Below are 19,597 nucleotides of genomic sequence, written 5' to 3'. Positions count from 1 at the left end.
AATGTCCAATTCACCTAACAAGCACGTCTTTCAGGACTTGTGGGAGGAAACCGGAGCACCCAGAGGAAACCCATGCAGACGCGGGGAGAAAATGCGGACACCGCACAGCCAGTTACCCAAGCCAGGTACCGCATAAACTGGCTGACCAGTTGGACCGAACAGCCTGTAAACTTGTGGAAGACTCCTGGGTCGTTTCTCATCCTTCCACCTCCACATTCCTACTTGCTTGCGCTAGCGGACACCGAGGCGGTGAGTATATTGAAAGCTGAAAGCGATTGGAATTTGGACTTCCAACTATGTGATGTGGGGATGGTGTGCGTGTAGGAAGGTGTAGCTGGGGGGCGGGTCAAGGATAAGCCATGATCTTATTGACTGGCAGACCAGGTTAGAGGGGCAGAATGGTCGTCTCTTGCAGCAAAACGGTATGTTTTCCACTCCTCTAAAAGAATTCATGGGGGGGGGGGTCCCAGACGAGTTCTATTTATAAATACAAGGTACACGTGTCAGCAGCAACAGCGAGCAAAGTAGGCCGATGGCCGACAGTAACTCGCTCTCCCCCTCTAACGAACATTTGGTTTAAATGTCAACGGTTCCCCGCCGAGCGCGCCGCGTCATAGGCCGCATGACGTCAGTTCCGACGCAGCGGTCGCGGTGACGTCAGCGGTCGCGGGCCGGTGTGTGGGGGTGGGGCCTCCAGGCACAGACAGAGCGGGCAGCGGCATGGCCTCCAACAGCAGGAGTGGTGTCAAGGAGGGAGGGAGCGGCAGCGCAGGCCCGGGGCCCGCCGACAAGACCTGTGTGCTGTGCTGCCAGGAGCTGGAGTTCTTCGCCGTGGGCAAGTGCGACCACCCGGTGTGTTACCGCTGCTCCACCAAGATGCGGGCCCTGTGCGGCCAGCGGTACTGCGCCGTGTGCCGGCTGGAGCTCGATCAGGTAAACCCGGGGACGGGGGAGGGAGGGATCGATAGGGCCGCCGAGCTCACTGCGCTTTTGTGTTGGCAGCAGGCGGGGTTCAGAGTCCGTGGCCGTTACCGGGCCCATGAGGCGGGGGGCTTCTTACCCTCCCCGGGGGGCCTGGGCCAGGCCCAGTCCACTAGAGTCTCCATATTGGAGTTGTGTTGCTTCCTGCACTCGATCAGTCAGTTAGAGAGTTCCCTGATGCCGGATCGCCCTCCCTCTTTGTGCTGTCAGTGTTTCCAGAGGCGGTGCTGCCCATTACAGAGGAGGCAGTCCCGGGGGTGGGGACAGTGTCTCCCGGCGCCAGGGTGCTTGTTTTTGTCCTTCAGATCGCCAGCTCCTGGCACTCACCTGGATCTCCTCCCAGGCTGGGTGTGTGACGCGCTGTACCTGTAACTTCTAACTGTGACCCTGTGAGGCTGTTTTTCCCTCGCAGCAGAATGGGTGGATGTGTGTGTGGAAGTTAGCCTGGCAGTGGTTCAGCACCGCCCAAGTGCGGTGTCATATTAACCAGGACTCGAAAGCACCCTGGACTTTCAAAATGTAGTTTCTGTTTCCCGTTATCGCAACTGGAAACATAACAAAGAAACATTACAGTGCGCGTTTGCAGTAGGATTTGAAATCATAGGATGTTGAAAACTTATGGATATGGGAGGGTAATCGATCCGAGAGATTGGTGTTTTGGGTGGGGCTCTTTGTTAGAGTTCAGTCCAAAAAAAAATCACTTCTAACTTCGTTATGTTTTGAATTTCGGGTTGTTGTGCAAGTGTCTGCGAGGGGCAGCATGGTAGCACAATGGCTTCACAGTGTCCGGGTCCCCAGTTCGATTCCCCACTGGGTCACTCTCTGTGCGGAGTCTGCATGTTCTCCCTGTGTCTGCGTGGGTTTCCTCCGACTGCTCCGGTTTCCTCCTACAGTCCAAAGATGTGCAGGTTAGGTGGATTAGACATGCTAAATTGTCCTTGGTGTCCAAAAAACAGTTGGGAGGGGTTATTGGGTTACGGGGATAGGATGGCAGTGAGGGCTTAAAAGTGGCAGACTCGATGGGCCGAATGGCCTCCTTCTGCACTATATGTTCTATGTCTTGACTAATTTCTGCAGAGGTGGAAAACACGCAGTACCAACTGCTCATTGCACTTTTATTTCTCCACAGAGTGCCCATGGGGTTTCACATGGGCACTTGCAATGATCAGAAATGTTTTGAACGTTATGCCCTTTCACTTGAATACTGACTCTCAGCAAGATATCGGTATGGTGAAACTTCTGGAGGAGTGGGGCAACTTAATCCAATAATGGTGATTGCTGATAACCTCGTCATACCGATATCTCTGTATAAAAGTGTAATAAACAGTTGATACTGTGTGTTAGCTACCTATGCAAAAAAGGCGCCAGCAGAACAATCCATAAATTCACTGGTATTAAACTAATGGGATTAGTTTCCAGGAGAAATCTCCAGGACCTGATGGCGTGCACCCTAGGGTATTAAAGGAGATGGCAGCAGAGATAGTGGATGCATTGGTTATGATATTTCAAAATTCCCTCGATTCTCGATGGGTCCTGGTCAATTGGAAGTGAGTTAATGTGACCACAAGACCATAGGAGCAGAATTGGGCCACTCGGCCCATCGTGTCTGCTCTGCCATTCAATCATGGCTGATATTTTTCTCATTCCCATTCTCCTGTCTTCTCCCCATAACCCCTGATCCCCATATTAATCACGAACCCATCTATCTCTGTCTTAAAGACACTCCGTGATTTGGCCTCCACAGTCTTCTGCGGCAAACAGGCAGTGCCAACTGTTCATGCGCTTGTGTTTCCCCACGGCTGCTGATGGGGTTTCACGTGGGCACTTGCAATGATCAGAAATTTTCTGAACATTATGCCCACCCTGTGGCTGAAGAAATTCCTCTTCATCTCTGTTTTAAAGTCTCGTCCTTTGAGATTGTGTCCTCTGCTTCTAGTTTTTCCTACAAGTGGAAACATCCTCTCCACATCCACTCTATCCAGGCCCCGCAGTATCCTGTAAGTTTCAATAAGATGCTCGCTCATCCTTCTAATCTCCGAGTACAAACTCAGAGTCCTCAGTGACACCCCTATTCAAAAAGGGAGAGTGGCAAAAATTAAACTATAGACCGGTTGGCTTGACTTCTGGTGGGGAAGGCGCTGGAATCAATCATTAAGGAGGAGATGACTGAACATTGGAAAGACAAAGCTCAATACACCATTGTCAGCATGGTTTTATGAAGGGTAAGTCATGCTTGACAAAGTTGCACGAGTTATTTGAGGGAGTAGCCAGTAAAATGGATAATGGGGAACCTGGAGATGAGGTATATCTAGACTTCCAGAAGGCATTTGACAAGGTGTTACATAAAAGACTGATCCAGAAGGTGAGATCGCAGCGGATTAGGGATACAATACTAGAACGGATTGAGGATTGGCTGGATGACAAAAAGCAGAGGGTCGGGATAAATGTGTCCTTCTCTGGCTGGCAAACTAACTAGTGGGGTACCGCAGGAGTCAGTTCTCAGACCTCACTGTTACAATCTATATAAATGACCTGCAAGCAGGGATAGAATTTGTGGATGAAACAAAAATAGGTGGGAAAGCAGGCGGTGCAGGGGAGATAGAGTTTATAGATAGGCTAGGAGAATATGCCAGAACCTGGCCGGTGGAGTTTAATATGGATAAGTGAGGTTTTCCATTTTGGCCGAATTGTTAGAAAGGAAAATTATTATCGAAATGAAAGGCAGATTCAAAATGCGTCGGGGGAGAGGGATCTGGATGTCTGTTCATTAATCACAGAAGGTATGCAGGTACAGCATGTAGAGAGGCGTTTTTGCATTTGTATAGGATGTTGGTAAGACCACATCTGGAATATTGTGTCCAGTTTTGGTCTCCTTATTTGAGGAAGAATGTGGTGGCATTGGAGGCAGTTGAGAGGAGGTTCACCAGATTGATTCTGAGGATGATTGGATTGACGTGGGAAGAGGGATTGAACAGTTTGGGCTTTTACTTGCTGGAGTTTAGAAGGATGAGAGGGAATCTGATCAAGGTACATAAAATAGTAAAAGGAATTGATAAAGTAGACGTAGACCAAATGTTCCCCGTTGTGGGGCAATCTAGAATGAGAGGTCACAGATGTAGGTCGAGAGGTGGTAGATTTAGAACTGAGTTGAGGAGGAACTACTTCTCGCAGAGGGTGGTGAATTTGTGGAACTCGCTGCTCCATAGTGCGGTGGAATCTGAATCATTAAATGGTTTCAAGAAAGAGATGGGTATTTCTCTGATTTTAAAATAAAAAATGATTTAAAGGGATATGGGGAACAGGCAAGGAGGTGGATTTGAGACCAGGAAGAGAGTAGCCATGATCTTGATTGAACGGCGGAGCAGGCTTGAAGGGCTGAGTTGCCGACTTCTGCTCCTAATTCCCATGTACCTATTTTTATTGCAAAGTCTTAACCCTTGTGTACACCATTGAATGTAAAGTTTGCTAATATGAATACTTAATACACTCTTTTACTTCTGTTCGATACAGGTTGTGTTCATGAAGAAAGTTGCCCCATTTTCAACAATAGCAACTCCTCAGTTCCACCATGAGAAGAAATTTGATATTTATATTGCCGATGGGAGGATTCATGCCCAGTTTAGGTATTGTTTCTTCTTATTGCAAAAAAAAAGAATGGTAACATCCGGGGCAGCTCACGGGCAATTCAGACTTTCGTCCCACTTTGCCTATATAAAAACTTTGTTTACCAACTTTAAAGAATTATGAGGGAAGTTTATAAAAAAAAAACACATGGATTTTTATCTCTAGGTCAGACACTAGGACGTTTTCTTGTTCCTGGGCATATTGGATCTCACATGCAGAAGGAAATTTGATACAGCAGTGCAATAGAAATTTGCGCAGATTGAATTAACATAGAAAATAGGAGCCCTTTGAGCTTGCTCCACCATTCATTATCATGGCTGATCATCCAACTCAGTAATTCCTCTCTCTCCCTTGCTCTCTTCTCCCTCCACCTCCTTCCTGCATTTACCCTGTCTAGTATTGTTATACTTTTATAGGTTCCAAGAGATTTCACGCCCCCCCCCATTCCCAGAATTCTAGTAGACCTTTGCTGTGACACCCTCTATATAAATAACAGTCTTCCTCAGTTGAGGAGACCAAAACTGCGCACACTATTGCAGTGTAGTCTCACTAAGGCCCTACAGAGTTGCCAATGAGCACGGATTTTCCGCATTTTATACGGAAAATCAGTTAGAATACAGAAGTACTCTTTTTCTCATTGAAATACGCAAAAGGAGACAGCTGATTTGCAAGCCGCCTGGTTTCCTTGGCGACAGGGCCCCGTGCAGAGGCCCTGTCCCTATATTTTCCAGATATTTATTTACTTACACTTTAAATAGAACCTGGACTACTTCCACACTCGTTTCTGGTGAGGGAAAACCTTAAAATCTCTTAACTTACCTTTTTGGAGATCATTAAATTCATGAAAATGGGTAACTCATTCCCTAGTTTTCTACAATTTAAAATACTTTAGGTATGTTATTACTGTTATCCAGATTTTCAATTTTTCACCTTGAAACATTACCTCATCTATGTATTGCAAAAGGATCATAAAGACTAGATGTAAGACATTTAATGCATTTAGATGTAAATAAAATGCATTGCAACTTGTAGGTTTTTCAACAGAATTAGGACGTCAATGTGAGATTTCAACAAAAAGAAGACTTACCCAAGTTCACACCTGAATGTTGTACTTGTATCATTATGATGTATTTCAACAGTCAATAATTGAATATATTTTGCAGGTTTGCTGTTTTGAGAGCATTATATGCTAAATACATTCCAAAGTTGAGTATATGCTTTGCAGGATTTACAACATCAACCTAAGTGTCTTTAATGTAAATGACTGTCCCAAGACTCTACACAGATGAGTTGTAAAGCAGAATTTGATGCCGGTCCACATAAGACAGTATTAGGGCTGTTGATCAAAAGCTTGGGGCATTCTGAAGCTTATTGCCTAGGCATTGCTGCTGGCCCGTTCTGTAAAACATTGCAAGAATCAAAAATAAGACTAAATTATTAACTCCCTTTGAGGCTTAATCATTTGATTTCTTTAATATGTAATTTCCATCAGGAAACTTCTGCAACATGACTGCCCAGTATGTGCTGAGTCAAGACCATTTAATACTTTTGAGGACCTAGAGCATCACATGAGGAAGCAGCATGAAATGTTCAGCTGTAAGCTTTGTGTAAAACACCTCCAGGTAAGTTGTCTGACTCTGTTAATCATTTGTGGGGCTCTATGTATCAGTCATATTTCTTTTCATTTATGCTGTATTTTGCTGAATAGATAACAGTTTGCGAAACAAAATACACAATATATTTTTAAAAGTTAACTTATCCAGCTAGCAGGTCTGGAATATAGCAGACTTTGTTTTAATTAGTATATCATTGTTTTTCAGTTTGCAAGATAATTTATTTTTCAGTACTAAAACTACTCGAGATCCAAATTCACAAAAAAAAAAATTTTGTTTTTATATATTCTCCTAAAACTTTGCATAATTTCTGGCTGCCTCTGTTGCCAATGTTCAACCTGAATATAGAAGAAACCTTTCAGAAATTTGTCTTGCTATGGAAAAAGTATAATTACATTATTAAACACTGGATATTTTTGGCGAGCAACGTACTGAGGCAAGTTACTCACCACTTGACTCCCCACAAGTCTGTCCTCCATCCACGAAATGCAAATCAAGAGTGTAATTAATACACTCCACTTGCCTGGATGAGTACAGCACCAACAACAACACCATCCTCTTGATGGGGACCCCATCCACCACCTTCAACATTCACTTCCTTAACCACCAATGCACAGTAGCAGCAGTGTGTACCACCTATAAGGTGCACTGCAGCAACTCGCTCCTTTTGCACCACCTTCCAAACCCACAACTCCTACGTAGGACAGCAGACACCTGGGAACATCACCACCTGCAAGTACCCCTCCAAATCGCACATCATTCTGACTTGGAAATATGTTGTCATTCCTTTGTTGCTGGGCCAGAATCCTAGAACTCTTTCCCTAACTGCACTGTGGGTGTGCCTGCACACCACTCAATGGCTCACCACCACCTTCTCGAGTGCATTTAGAAATAGGTAATAAACGTTGGTCTAGCGAGATTTCTCCACATTCCATGAACCAATAAATATATAGATTCATAGATCTCTTCACAGTGAAGGCGGCCATTTGGCCCATCGAGTCTGCACTGATCCTCCCTATCCCCATATCCTAATCTGTACATCCCTGGACACTAAGGGGCAATTTAGCATGGCCAATCCACCTAACCCTGCACACCTTTGGACTGTGGGAGGAAACTGGAACACCCAGAGGAAACCTACGCAGACAGGGAAAAATTGCAAACTTCACACAGTCACCCAATGTTGGAATTGAACCTGGGTCCCTGGCACTGTGACAGCAGTGAGAACCACTGCTCCGCCCCGGAAGAAGTACTGAAATATAATGATCCAAGTTTTATTTTTAAAACTATCAAATCATTGTTGTCTCACTGACATTTTTGACCAGGATATCTGTGCTTAGCTTTGACTTTGTATTGGTACCTTGTCGGATATTTTTGGCATTTTATTGATCAAAATTCGGTGTTCTGGTGTGTTTTTTTGACCTGTGCTGCACAGATGGTCTTGACTATATAGCCTGTTGCAGTGGAGTGCATAATTCCTTTTGACACTTTCTTCACAAATGTTAAAATTAAACTACTTCAGAGTAAATCTGTTATCAGACAACATTTCCTTTCAAATTTGTCTTAAACCATTTTAAGAATTACAAATCATACCTTGTTCTTCTGGTGGCCATATGAGTACTGCTATACAACAATTCAATAACACTGATGTACCATTTTACCCTTAAACAAATTGTGTTTAACCCTTTTCCATGTTTCCACTCATCCTGCTATCATGGTTATATTGCCCTCTTTAACTGCTACTGTATTGTATATTCCCTCTGTAAATTCAGTCACATTCCCCGTAACCTATATTCCAGACTATCGTGGGCATGCGTGAATGTTTTCATGCATTCCACACCCTCCTCATCTGTGGAGGTACCCTTGCCGTAGATCCCCACACACCATTCATCCCATTCTGAGCAGACAGCTGGATTAACTCAGTGTGCAGTGGTCTCAGACTGTTCATGACGTTGAAGTACTCGGATGGTGTAGGCTCTGTGGTTTCTCTAAAGTCAGATGCATTGCTTGGATGGGTGGGCACTGGTTGACTAAGGAATCTCCTGATGATTATTACTGTGTGGCTGTACATGGCTGTCACAACAGTATATTGAATAAGATGGAGGCCTTCATTTATATAAATAAAATAATAAATGTGTTTTTCTCCTTTTCAGATTTTTACCTACGAACGCAAATGGTATAGCCGGAAGGATCTTGCACGCCATCGAATCCATGGTGACCCAGACGACACTTCACATCGTGGACATCCTTTATGTAAATTCTGTGACGACCGCTATTTGGACAATGATGAACTGCTAAAACATTTAAGAAGGGACCACTATTTCTGTCACTTCTGTGATTCAGATGGTGCTCAAGAATATTATAGGTGAGTAGAGGGAAAACTTTCTGGTTTTGGATGCAGTTCCACAACCATCATAAATGCATAATCGAGAGTAACATTGGATCAGTTTATAGACAAAGAAGCTGACAAATAATGTCATTGCTATAAATTGTGGAAGCAGCAATGGACTTGATGATGCATTAACTTAATACACTTTACCTTTTGTAATCTGGGTTAAAATTCACATCCGACTTCAAGGATGTAAGCGTCCTAAATAAAATAAATTTGAGTAGTTTTCATCCAGTTAAGAGTGGCTAGACAGTCCCAGCACAAAAGCTGCCTGTAACTTGGCAGCCTAATTCAAGGACCACAAAGGTGACTGATGGGAAATAAAAATGTCATATTAATAAATTAAAATTGCTGTTGAACTTTGTAGAAGGAACTTTTATCCAGAACTTAATGTTTAGATGTTGACTTGGATAGCATAAAATACAAAAAAAAATCTTTCTACTATCAAGCTGATTTCCTTCTTATTGAAATTTAAAGTTACCAGACTCGTAATCAAAAAGTCGCATCACGTCATGACTTGTCCATCAGTTTACATATATTCCATTAAAGGTCCAACCTTGAAATTGCAAATTTTAACTTTTTTTCTAATTTTCTCCCTCCTTTACTGAAAATTGACTGAAGTAAAGAGTGAACAGGTGGGAGGGGGTAATCACGACTAAATTTAGAACTGTCCTTTGCATGATGAACTTTCCGATATGGATCTCTGGTTATCAATCAGTGGCAGAAACCCTCGTAGTTCTTTTTTTCCCCTACGTTTCACCCCCTAGTTCCAGGAGGCTAATTGTGGCATTCTTTGCTATTGCCATGCTCAATAAGACTGGGACATTTCTGTTCTGTATGACTTTAGTGTTTAGCATTTCAGTTATTGGAAACGTGTGCTAAAATTGTGACTTGTGCTTTCCTTTATTGCAGCGATTATGATTATCTACGCGATCATTTCCGTGAGAAGCACTATCTGTGTGAGGAAGGGCGGTGTAACACTGAACAATTTACTCATGCTTTTCGCTCCGAAATTGATTACAAAGCGCATAAAGCTGCCTCTCATAGCAAAAGCAGAGCAGAGGCCCGACAAAATAGGCAGATAGACCTGCAGTTTAACTACGCTTCTCGGCACCAAAGACGGAATGAAGGTAATAATTGTGCTGACCTCCGTGCTAAGCACACCGTGTATTTTCATGCTCACATATATATGGTGAAGTTCTGGAAATGGATGCATAAAAAGTTAGAATGGTGCTTTAGCTGTCTGGAGAATGCAGTTTACAACCGTATATTTGTGAAATACTGAGTCGCCTCAACTGCTTTCTCATCCCTTTCTGTGCTAGAGAGTTGCATTTTAGCCTTGCGAAAGGAACCGATGCATCCCAGAAATTCAGAAAATTGTAGAAAGTTTAGTGCAAGTGAAGGCTATTTGGCCATCATATCTGTGCTAGTGGTAGATTCACCGCTGCGGCCTCTAATCCCTTCGTTTCTGCTCTTATACTCTCAATATCTTTCTAAAAATGTTTAACCTAATTTCCTTTTAAATGGTATTGTCTGGCTTCAAACACCATCTGTGGCCAAATGCCCTGGGGCATTGTGCTTGTGTGGAAAATTTCTTCTAATCATCCCATTTATGCTTCTCTACTCTCCAGGTTACCTTTAGGATCTATAGCTGTTAGATCTCCATTTCATGTCTCTCCCATTTAATGCAACTCTGGTATTATTGAGAGTCTCGGGACATCATTCCTGGTTATCACCCAAGTGAATCTGCATTACACCTTTCCATGCTTCAGTGATCTTTTTGTAATGGAGTGCCCAAAAGAGTGCAAAGTGCTCACATCTCCAGCAACGTAAACAATGTCTTGCATGGATTCTTCATTTACCACATGGATTTATATTTGGAAGCCGTTTGCAGGATCCCAAATGTCTCATACCCCTTTTGTGTCCTCCCACCTGCAGTTTTGCATTCCACAGGTTAAATTCTGACCTTTGATGTGGCTGTCACTGCTGCAATACATTGTGCAAAATCTAGAGGTCTTTTGTTTTTCTGTTCAGCTGAGTGAGCTAATATTGGTCCAGAAATTTCCAGACATGTAATTGCATGTTCACGACAAATGCCAATATTAGTGTGCAAAAACCCAGTGATTTGTGTCAAAGAGAAAAACCATGATTTTCCACGTTGCTAGATGACATGTACCACTCTGCCATAAACCTCAACAAGACGGGGGTGGGGGCTGGGGAAGAGTGATAATTTCAAGTCATGGTGTTTTTGGATTTGCACCTTTACTGCAAATGAATCTGTGCAACCATTTAAGGCTAATACTTTGTGTAGCAAAGATCCTGCTGATGATGAGATTTATGGTCCTGACATGCCATTTGCCCTTGGAAGCCCAAAAGATACAATGAAACTTCAGCAGATAGTAAATCGTAACTAAATGTTTATTTCTTTTACCGTCACTTTACCCTCCCTCAATCCAATAGCTTTTGTTCCCTTTCATTAAATTTCTGTCATTGTGGTCTTGTTCCTTTCTCTATCCTGAAATTTTATTGGTTCAGCAGAAAGACTTTTGGACCCAGATGCCTCGTTGATGTCTCTGCACCATAGATTCACTCTTCTAGCAATTTGCACCACAACAATTGAGTCTGGAGGCACTCCGCATTGGTCCAATAATTTTTAGGCAGTTACCCTCATGCCTATTTTGACCTGAAATAATTTTTTGTTTTCAAGTTCTGGAAAGACACTTTCGTACAGTTTGTTTTTAATATAAATTTAGAGTACCCAATTATTTTTTTTCCAATTTAAGGGGCAATTGAGCGTGACCAATCCACCTACCCTGCACATCTTTGGGTTGTGGGGGTGAGATCCACGCAGGCACGGGGAGGATGTGCAAACTCTACATGTGCAAACGGACATGGGGCCGGGATTGAACCCGCGTCCTCAGCGGCATGAGACAGCAGTGCTAGCCACCGTGCCACCCATACAGTTTAAATAAATTATCTAGGATTTTGAATTGTTGGTAATAACATTTATGCGCAACTACGTTTTCGCCTTTTTTTTCAGGCATGTTGAGTGGAGATGATTATGAAGAAGTGGATAGATTTAATAGAAGAGGAGGTCAAAGCAGAGGGCAAAACCGCAGAGGCAGATGGAAATATAATCGGTAATGGGATGTATGGTGACTAGAAACCATTTTTGATTCAAAATATCATTTATGAAGATCTCCGTTACCACTATTTATTGCTCTCATTTCAAACTTGCGTTCTGAGAATCGTCAATATACTGGGTCTTCAGACCTTTATGCTTTCTGTACTTTATGCTTCAGTTATCTGTTTAGTGAAGCCAGCTCATGGACTGAAGTCATTAGTTACTTTTTCATTCTCTTGATGTTGATCGTGTGAGATGCAGACACAATTATTTTTGCATGAGTCTTGTGATACTGGACCAATTGTTATTCAAAATTATGCCTGACGTGCCGTAACTTCTGCATAACATCCTTTACGTCTCATTCTAATGACTAATGTTTGATAGAAACAGGTATTTACTCAATAGTTAACTGCTTCACTAAGCTTCTTGACTAAATGATCCAAATTGAGAAGTGTTGACTAAGAACTTTTGATTTAGCCAGTTATGATTCAGTGGTGTTCACTGTCTTACCCTGGATCTCTTTCACTTTTGGTTCTACATCATCATCAAATAGTTCCACTCAGATCCTTCCTTCTGCAGATGCTACTCTTCTCCAGTTACCTATTTATCTTAATTTTGCACATTTGTTCTTTCTCTTGAAATACTTGCCCTGGTGAGACCATCGCTGGGCCTGTGCAGTGATTCACTGCGAAGTATTGGTGTACAGACGTCTGGTGAAAATACTCCGATATCCTCTCCAGGCTCAGGCATACTTGTTGCTTGATGGCTGTATCCTTTCCCGTTAAACTTTCCAACATGATTTAGCTAAAATGGTGGGAATTGTAACTCAGATTTGCCTTCTTCTCTGTTGTAATGTGGAGGATCCTTCCCAGCTTTGACAAAGGGTCATCTTCACTCGAAACATTAGCTCTTTTCTCTCTCCACAGATGCTGTCAGACCTGCTGAGATTTTCCAGCATTTTCTCTTTGGGATCCTTCCCAAGGTCCAGATTGAAATTGGGTTGGTAATCAGAAATGGATGATACTTATCCTGTGCCATCCTCATTCAACTTGCTCGATAGGTTTGGGCAAACCAGTAGTGAATAGATGCTGATTTTGAGTTTGAGGAGAGTTGAATCAACCTTGGTCTCTTATCATTGAAACTGGGTGGTGGTAGAATCTTATTCTTTAGCAAAATGCTTTAAATGATGGGAACCAGTGATCTCAGCGATAAAACTTGAGCATACCAACTGATTTCAAAGGGATGGATCAAGTCATAACCATATGGATGATGCACAAGATAGTTGTATTGGTCCCCATGAAATGCAAATTATTCTAAAACCCAGACGAAGGGTTGGGTGTCTGAATGATTTTAATATCAATACATCTGCTTTGTAACTAAATGATGGTGCCTTGGTTTGTAGGGAGGAGGAAGATCGGGATGTTGCTGCAGCTGTTCGAGCATCTATAGCAGCACGAAGGCAAGAGGAAAAGAAGCAAGCTGCTTCAAAAAAAGAAACCGATGATGGTAAAAATAGCCAGAGTGAAAAGGAGGCGGATGATAATGCTAAGAATATGGTTAGAACATCTAGTGAAACTGCAGGTTTGTATTAGTTTTGATCCTGTTTACTGTAGGACAAAGACGAGATAAGTTCAAGATTCAGGCGTATGTCTGGTTTTAAAATTACCAGTACCAGTTACAGATTTTACTACTGCTAGGGGGCCTGACATTAACTGGGATCTATCTCGAGTGGGGATAATGACAGATCAGAGGGTGGAAATTTTGCGGCAAGTAACTCACCACCTGACTTCCCAAAGCCTGTCTGCAATTTTCAAGGCACACGTCAGGAGTGTGATGGAATATTTCCACTTACCTGGGTGAGTGCACTCCAACAACACTCAAGAAGCTTGACATCATCGAGCATACAGCAGCCTGCTTGATTGGCACCCCTTCCACCGCAAACGGGCAAGTGGCAGCAGTGTATACGATATACAAGTTGTACTGCAGTAACCATCAAGGCTCCTTCCATAGCACCATCCAAACCTGCTACCTTTACAACCAAGAAGGACAAGGGCAGTAGTTGCATGGGAGCACCACCACCTACAAGTTTCCTTCCCAAGTGATACACCGTTGCCATTGGAACTATATCGGCATTGCTTCATTGGCGCTGGCTCAAAATCCTGGAAATCCCATCACATGGACTGCAGCAGTTCAAGAGAGTGGCTCACCACCACCATTTCAAAGGCATTTAGGAATGGGCAATGGCCTGTGAAGGAATAACACAAAAACAGAATTTTGTTTGGGGAGAAGTTCTGATCGACAAATTTGATCGAATTCTTTAATGTAACAATAGACTTGTTGGGCAGGGCAAGTTTCATGCATAGTACATTTTCTTAAAACCTTTTGTGAAGATCGAAGTCGTGGAATAATGAGGGTGTAAAGTGAGTAAAAGGGTGATTCACTCATAGAATATAAAGGGCAGCTGTTTATGACAATTTTGCCTTTGCCACCAGTGGGTGGTCATTCTTTAGCATGTCAAAATGGGGTTGGGGTCAGGTTTAATTTTGCTGATACTGGTGATACATATGCATATTTAGAAAATTAACTGACATTGGAGGGCCTTGCACTTTGAGGATTTGGATTTAAACGGAAGAATTTCCCTCTGATAGCTGTAAGATTCCTATGTGCAAAAGCTTTCTGGTGCGTATGTGTAAATTTCACAGAATTGCTCACAAGTTGATGCAAAACGAACCCCTCACTGTGTCTCATTGGTTATCAAAAAACGGGTGGGTGGGCAAATGTAGTGGGGTGTATTGTTCGTTGTGGAGGAAGTTTTATTTTCCTTCTGACTTGTGGAATTAAGTCCAGGAGGGTAAGTGCTTTATTTTGTCTGCTTTGAATTTCCTAACCTTGACGAGGTTTAATTAAGTTTACTGTGGAGATGTGTGAGTAAATTAGATTTAATTTGCCCTTATTTAAAGGTACCAAAGAGGCTGTTAAAGGTTCTTCAAAGCAAGAGAATTTTCAAGTACTGGGTGCAACTGCTCCATCTAATCCAAGGTATATAACTGAAATTCTGCAATTTGTAAAATTCAATTTTTTGACGGTCTGTATATAATTCATTGAAGATACCACAATGTTTTAATTCTGGTTGAAGTGAATATTGCTCACCACCACCTCAAGGTCAATAAGGGTTGGGTAATAAATGCTGTCCTGGCCAGCGATGCCACGTTCTTTGAAAGAATCTTTTAAAAAGCGCATATACCATCTACAAGGTGCATTGCAGGAATTCACCAAGGCCCCTTAGCATCTTCCAAACCCACAACTGCTACCATCTAGAAGGAAGAGGACAACAGATACATGGGAACAACAACACCTGGAAATTCCCTTCAAAGCCACTCACCATCCTGACTTGGAAATATATCGCTGTTCCTTTGTTGTCGCTAGGTCCAAAACCGGGAACTTCCTCCCGAATAGCACTGATGGTGCACCTACACCTCGGCAATGGTTTAAGAAGGCAGTTCGCCACCGCCTTCTTGAGAGCAATTGGAGATGGGCAGTAAATGTTGGCCTAGTTAGGGAAGCCACGTCCCTTGAATGAATTTTTAAAATATTTCTGTTGTAGTTTAGCAACAATGAGACACTGGTTGCTTTGGTATTTCAAAAGGGAAAGACAGGACAAAATTGGAGGTTTTTTAAAAAGGTACGATAGCGGGATATACTCCTTTGGATTCAATTTTCAAATAAAAGTTGAATACGTAGAGGTTCCAAACTTGTCTGCCAACTTTGTAATTTGGGTTTTTAAGTCGGGCAGTTTACCTCTTGATAGTTCAGAAGTTGATCTCTGTATTGCTTAGGCGTTCGAGATAGGAAACTATATAGAGTAGGTAGGTAACCAGTGTGGAGAAAATTATTTTTGATCTGTGAACAATGCTGACTCCATTGTGGTGTGCTGCTTTTTCTTTCCATGTTTTCATGGTTTAATTTCCTTCTGTTTATTACACAAGACCAAAACCATTGAAATTCTCCAGTATCATATTTCAAGTTCTTCAAATCAATTAACTATTCTAAGATACAAATGATGCTTTGGCAGCATGTGTACTCAGGCTGTGTAGCTTTTTCTAAGTATACATTTGTTGACACGTGTTCGTTCTTTTTGGCAGCTCTACTCATTTGGTTTCTGTTCGCTTAAATGAAGAGGAATTCCCCAGTTTACCTGCTTCAGCACATGGAAGTACCACAGGCCTTACGGCAACTTATACTTCCGCAGCCAAGAAAAAGACTACTTTTCAAGAGGAGGACTTTCCTGCCCTTGTGTCTAAAATTAAACAGAAGAAACCCTCCATGTCTACATCTGGATCTGCATGGACTACTGTTCCTGGTAAAAGTGTTTTGAAAACTGTCCATTCCAGCAGCAACAATTCTAACCAAGCTGTTAAGAAATCTTTACCAACTCACAGTACCAAAACAAAAGCAAAAAACAAAGTTGCTCTAAAATCTGATGAGGAGGAAGAGGATGATGGTGGTGGGTTGACAGCTCAGGAGTTCAGAAGTGCACCAACAATGTTGGATATTTCTTCCTTGTTAACTACTTCAGCACAGACTGTCTCTAAAGTTGGTAAAAAGAAAAAGATCGGCAGTGAAAAGCAAAATTCGTCGCCAGCTCCAGAGAGCGATACTATAATAAATAAAGCTCAAAAAGAGAATGTTCCAGAAATTAAACAAAGTATACCAGTCACTAGTGTGTTGAATGGTCACACTGACAAACTATGCACTGAAAACGCAAGTGTATGTACACTAAAGGAACCACCAGGTTTTAAGAAACCTGAAGATGGTCCAAGTCCTTTACCAGAAGAGGATTTTCCTGCACTAGGGAATCCAGTTTTACCAAAAATGCCACCTCCAGGTAAGAATTCTAGGAATGATGGTGCTTTACTCTATTGACATTCCTGTATGTAAGGAAACTTGGAAATGTATTGGATTTGGAATTATCAATTTCTGGTACTGCCTAGAATTATTATCCTCGGGCATAGTTTTTAACTTGTAAGATATGGCTAGTGTTCTTAAATTATCATATCTCTCCCCAGTATTATAAAATGGCAGCCACTGCCAAAGATGACAACCCTTTCTGGGATATACAAGTCAGGCATGAATTGAAATGTAGTTAAACTGAACCTGTGGACGACAATGTATAGAATCTACACGCAGAAACAAGCTATTTGCCCCAACCATCCCATTCCGATGTTTATGCTCCACTTCCCATCTTTTCTCATCTAAATCTCTCATTTATAACCCTCTATTCTCTTTTCCCTCATATACTTGTATAGCTTCACCCTGAATGCATCTTTACAATTCACTTCAGCTGCTTTCTGTGGTGAGTTCAACGTTCTTGCCACTCTGGGTAAATAAGTTTCTCCTGAATTCGCTCATGGATTTCTTTGTGACCATCTTCTATTGATAAGTTTGAGTTTATGATCATCCCCACAAGAGGAAACATTCTGTATCCATTCTATCCAAACCTTTCATAACAATAATCTTTATTAGTGTCACAAGTAGACTGACATTAACACTGCAATGAAGTTAATGTGAAAATTCCCTAGTAGCCACTCTACGGCACCAGTTCGGGTACACTGAGGGATAATCCAGAATGTCCAATTTGCCTAACAAGCACGTCTTTTGGCAGTTGTGGGAGGAAACCGGAGCACCCGGAAGAAATTCACAGGGACAATGTGCCGACTCTGCACAGACAGTGACCCAAGCCGGGAATCTAACCTGGGTTACTGCGCTGTGATGCAACAATACTAACCACTGAGCTACCGTGCCACCCTAATATGGTCACCCTCACCCTTTCCTCAGCAGAAAGGTTGTCCAGCCTGTATATCGTTTCCTGAATAGGTATACCAATGCATTTCTGGTGTCATCCTTGCAAATCTTTTCTGCATCCTCTCCAATGCCCCTATCATTTTAATAATATGGCAACCAGAACCGCATGTAGTAGTATGGTCGAACCAAGGTTTACGACACCTTCACATTCGATTCTATCCCTAAAGGATTAAATCTTAATTGTTGATTGCTTTCTTTTGTACCTTTTGCTAACCAAGGTTTAGCACACCTTCACCACATTTAATTCTATCCCCAAAGGATTAAATCTTAATTCTTGATTGCTTTCTTTTGTAGCCCAGTTAAACTGTCACACAATCTCTCAATGTTTGGTGTATTTGCACTCCGATCCCTTTGTTCCTCTATGCAACCTAGCAATAAGTCGCCCTCCTATTCTTCCTACCAAAATATGCTACTTCAGATTCATGCGTTGAGCCTCATTTGCCAATTATATGCCCATTCCAGAAGTTTATTAATGTCCTGGAATTTGTTGGAATCCTGATCAGCACTGACTATCTCCGATCGTTCAAATTTGTAAATTGTTTTTGATTCCAAAGTCTAAATCATTAATGTAAATTATGACATGTTTGTATGGAGACACTGTATGCATTCGCTCAAATAAGCTGAACAGGTGTTAAGGTCTTGGGACCTGAAGTGTTTTTATTTTACTCTAATCCTCAGAGAGAGAGGAACTTTTATCGTATCTATTTTTACTCCTTGATCAGTCTTGCCCTTGTGTTTCCATACATGGACTTGTTAAAAATTTGCTCATTTCTAGCAAAGGATTTAAATATGTTAATTTGGCTTAGTTGATAACTTTCCATTAGATCTGTTCTTTTATATTGCAAAAAATTAGACATGCTGTCAAAGCTTTCTCTCTTGCACTCATCCTGACAGACTCGAGATTACCAAATCGCAAAATACTGACCATACTCAACCAGGTCATCCTTGCAATGTTAGATGTGATTCCAAGATTGGACAACACTTGCTTGACAATTCCAGTTGTGCTAAGAATTGCACTAACAGCTAATTAAGATTATCAGTTGGATTTGCAGTGTGGCTCACTTCTGCATGATAGAAGCTACATATATTCATACTTGGCACTGTCCTTTGCATATAAGAGGAACATGACCATGCATTGTGCCTTTTTTAACTAAACCAAAGCTTGGGGGACAGCCAATACATGGAAAAAAAAATGAAATGAAAATCGCTTATTGTCACAAATAGGCTTCAAATGAAGTTACTGTGAAAAGCCCCTAGTCGCCACATTCCAGCGCCTGTTCGGGGAGGCTGGTACGGGAATTAAACCGGACTGCTGGCGTGCCTTGGTGTGCTTTAAAAACCAGCTATTTAGCCCAGTGCTAAACCAGCCCCCTGGTTCATTCCCCAAGGCACTGGCCTGGTTTGGAATTAAAAAAAAAAAAGAAGTTTAGCAGTTAACTGGTCCCTGGTGCGTTCTGTCTGGCAATGCTTCCACCAGTTAGTTTACTTGCCAAACGCCACCACCTCACACAGTAATAAATTGTTGTGCCTTTTGAGATTTGGTATTCTTTGGAATCTGTCCCAATGAGTGCAAGCAAGACTGAAATCTTCAGCCGCATGTCGTTTTCTCAGCAGTGCTCAAGTTCTGTACCTGTTCTTTTCTTGTCGATCCTGACTGGTTATACAAAGAACAAAGAAAAGTACAGCACAGGAACAGGCCCTTCGGCCCTCCAAGCCTGTGCCGACCATGCTGCCCATCTGAACTAAAATGTTCTGCACTTCCAGGGCCCGTATCCCTCTATTCCCATCCTATTCATGTATTTGTCAAGATGCCCTTTAAACGTCACTATCGTCCCTGCTTCCACCACCTCCGGCAGCAAGTTCCAGGCGCCCACTACCCTCTGTGTAAAATAACTTGCCTCGTACATCTCCTCTAAACCTTGCCCCTCGAACCTTAAACCTATGCCCCCTAGTAATTGACCCCTCTACCCTGGGAAAAAGCCTCTGTTCCAGTGAGAACAAACCTAG

The 19,597-nt window shown here is 42.3% G+C and overlaps 1 protein-coding gene across 2 annotated transcripts in view; it reads left to right on the top strand.

The window, feature by feature from the left end:
* Positions 1 to 665: 665 nt before the first annotated feature.
* Positions 666 to 19,597, top strand: part of znf598 (zinc finger protein 598) — a 40,730-nt gene continuing 21,798 nt past the window's right edge. The window contains exons 1-9 of one of the 2 annotated variants that reach the window (XR_011935810.1): positions 666 to 933; positions 4,492 to 4,604; positions 6,098 to 6,227; positions 8,369 to 8,580; positions 9,517 to 9,734; positions 11,645 to 11,744; positions 13,131 to 13,309; positions 14,689 to 14,767; positions 15,871 to 16,613. Coding sequence is in view for 1 of the 2 variants with exons in the window: in XM_072480850.1 (XP_072336951.1) it covers positions 721 to 933; positions 4,492 to 4,604; positions 6,098 to 6,227; positions 8,369 to 8,580; positions 9,517 to 9,734; positions 11,645 to 11,744; positions 13,131 to 13,309; positions 14,689 to 14,767; positions 15,871 to 16,613 (1,987 nt within the window). In the remaining variant the exon portion in view is untranslated. The remainder of the gene's footprint in view (positions 934 to 4,491; positions 4,605 to 6,097; positions 6,228 to 8,368; positions 8,581 to 9,516; positions 9,735 to 11,644; positions 11,745 to 13,130; positions 13,310 to 14,688; positions 14,768 to 15,870; positions 16,614 to 19,597) is intronic. The other variant, XM_072480850.1, reaches the window with a different exon arrangement.

The sequence above is a fragment of the Scyliorhinus torazame genome, chromosome 17 (genome assembly GCF_047496885.1).
Source record: "Scyliorhinus torazame isolate Kashiwa2021f chromosome 17, sScyTor2.1, whole genome shotgun sequence".
Classification (NCBI taxonomy): domain Eukaryota; kingdom Metazoa; phylum Chordata; class Chondrichthyes; order Carcharhiniformes; family Scyliorhinidae; genus Scyliorhinus; species Scyliorhinus torazame.
This window is presented reverse-complemented; position numbering and strand designations above follow the sequence as displayed.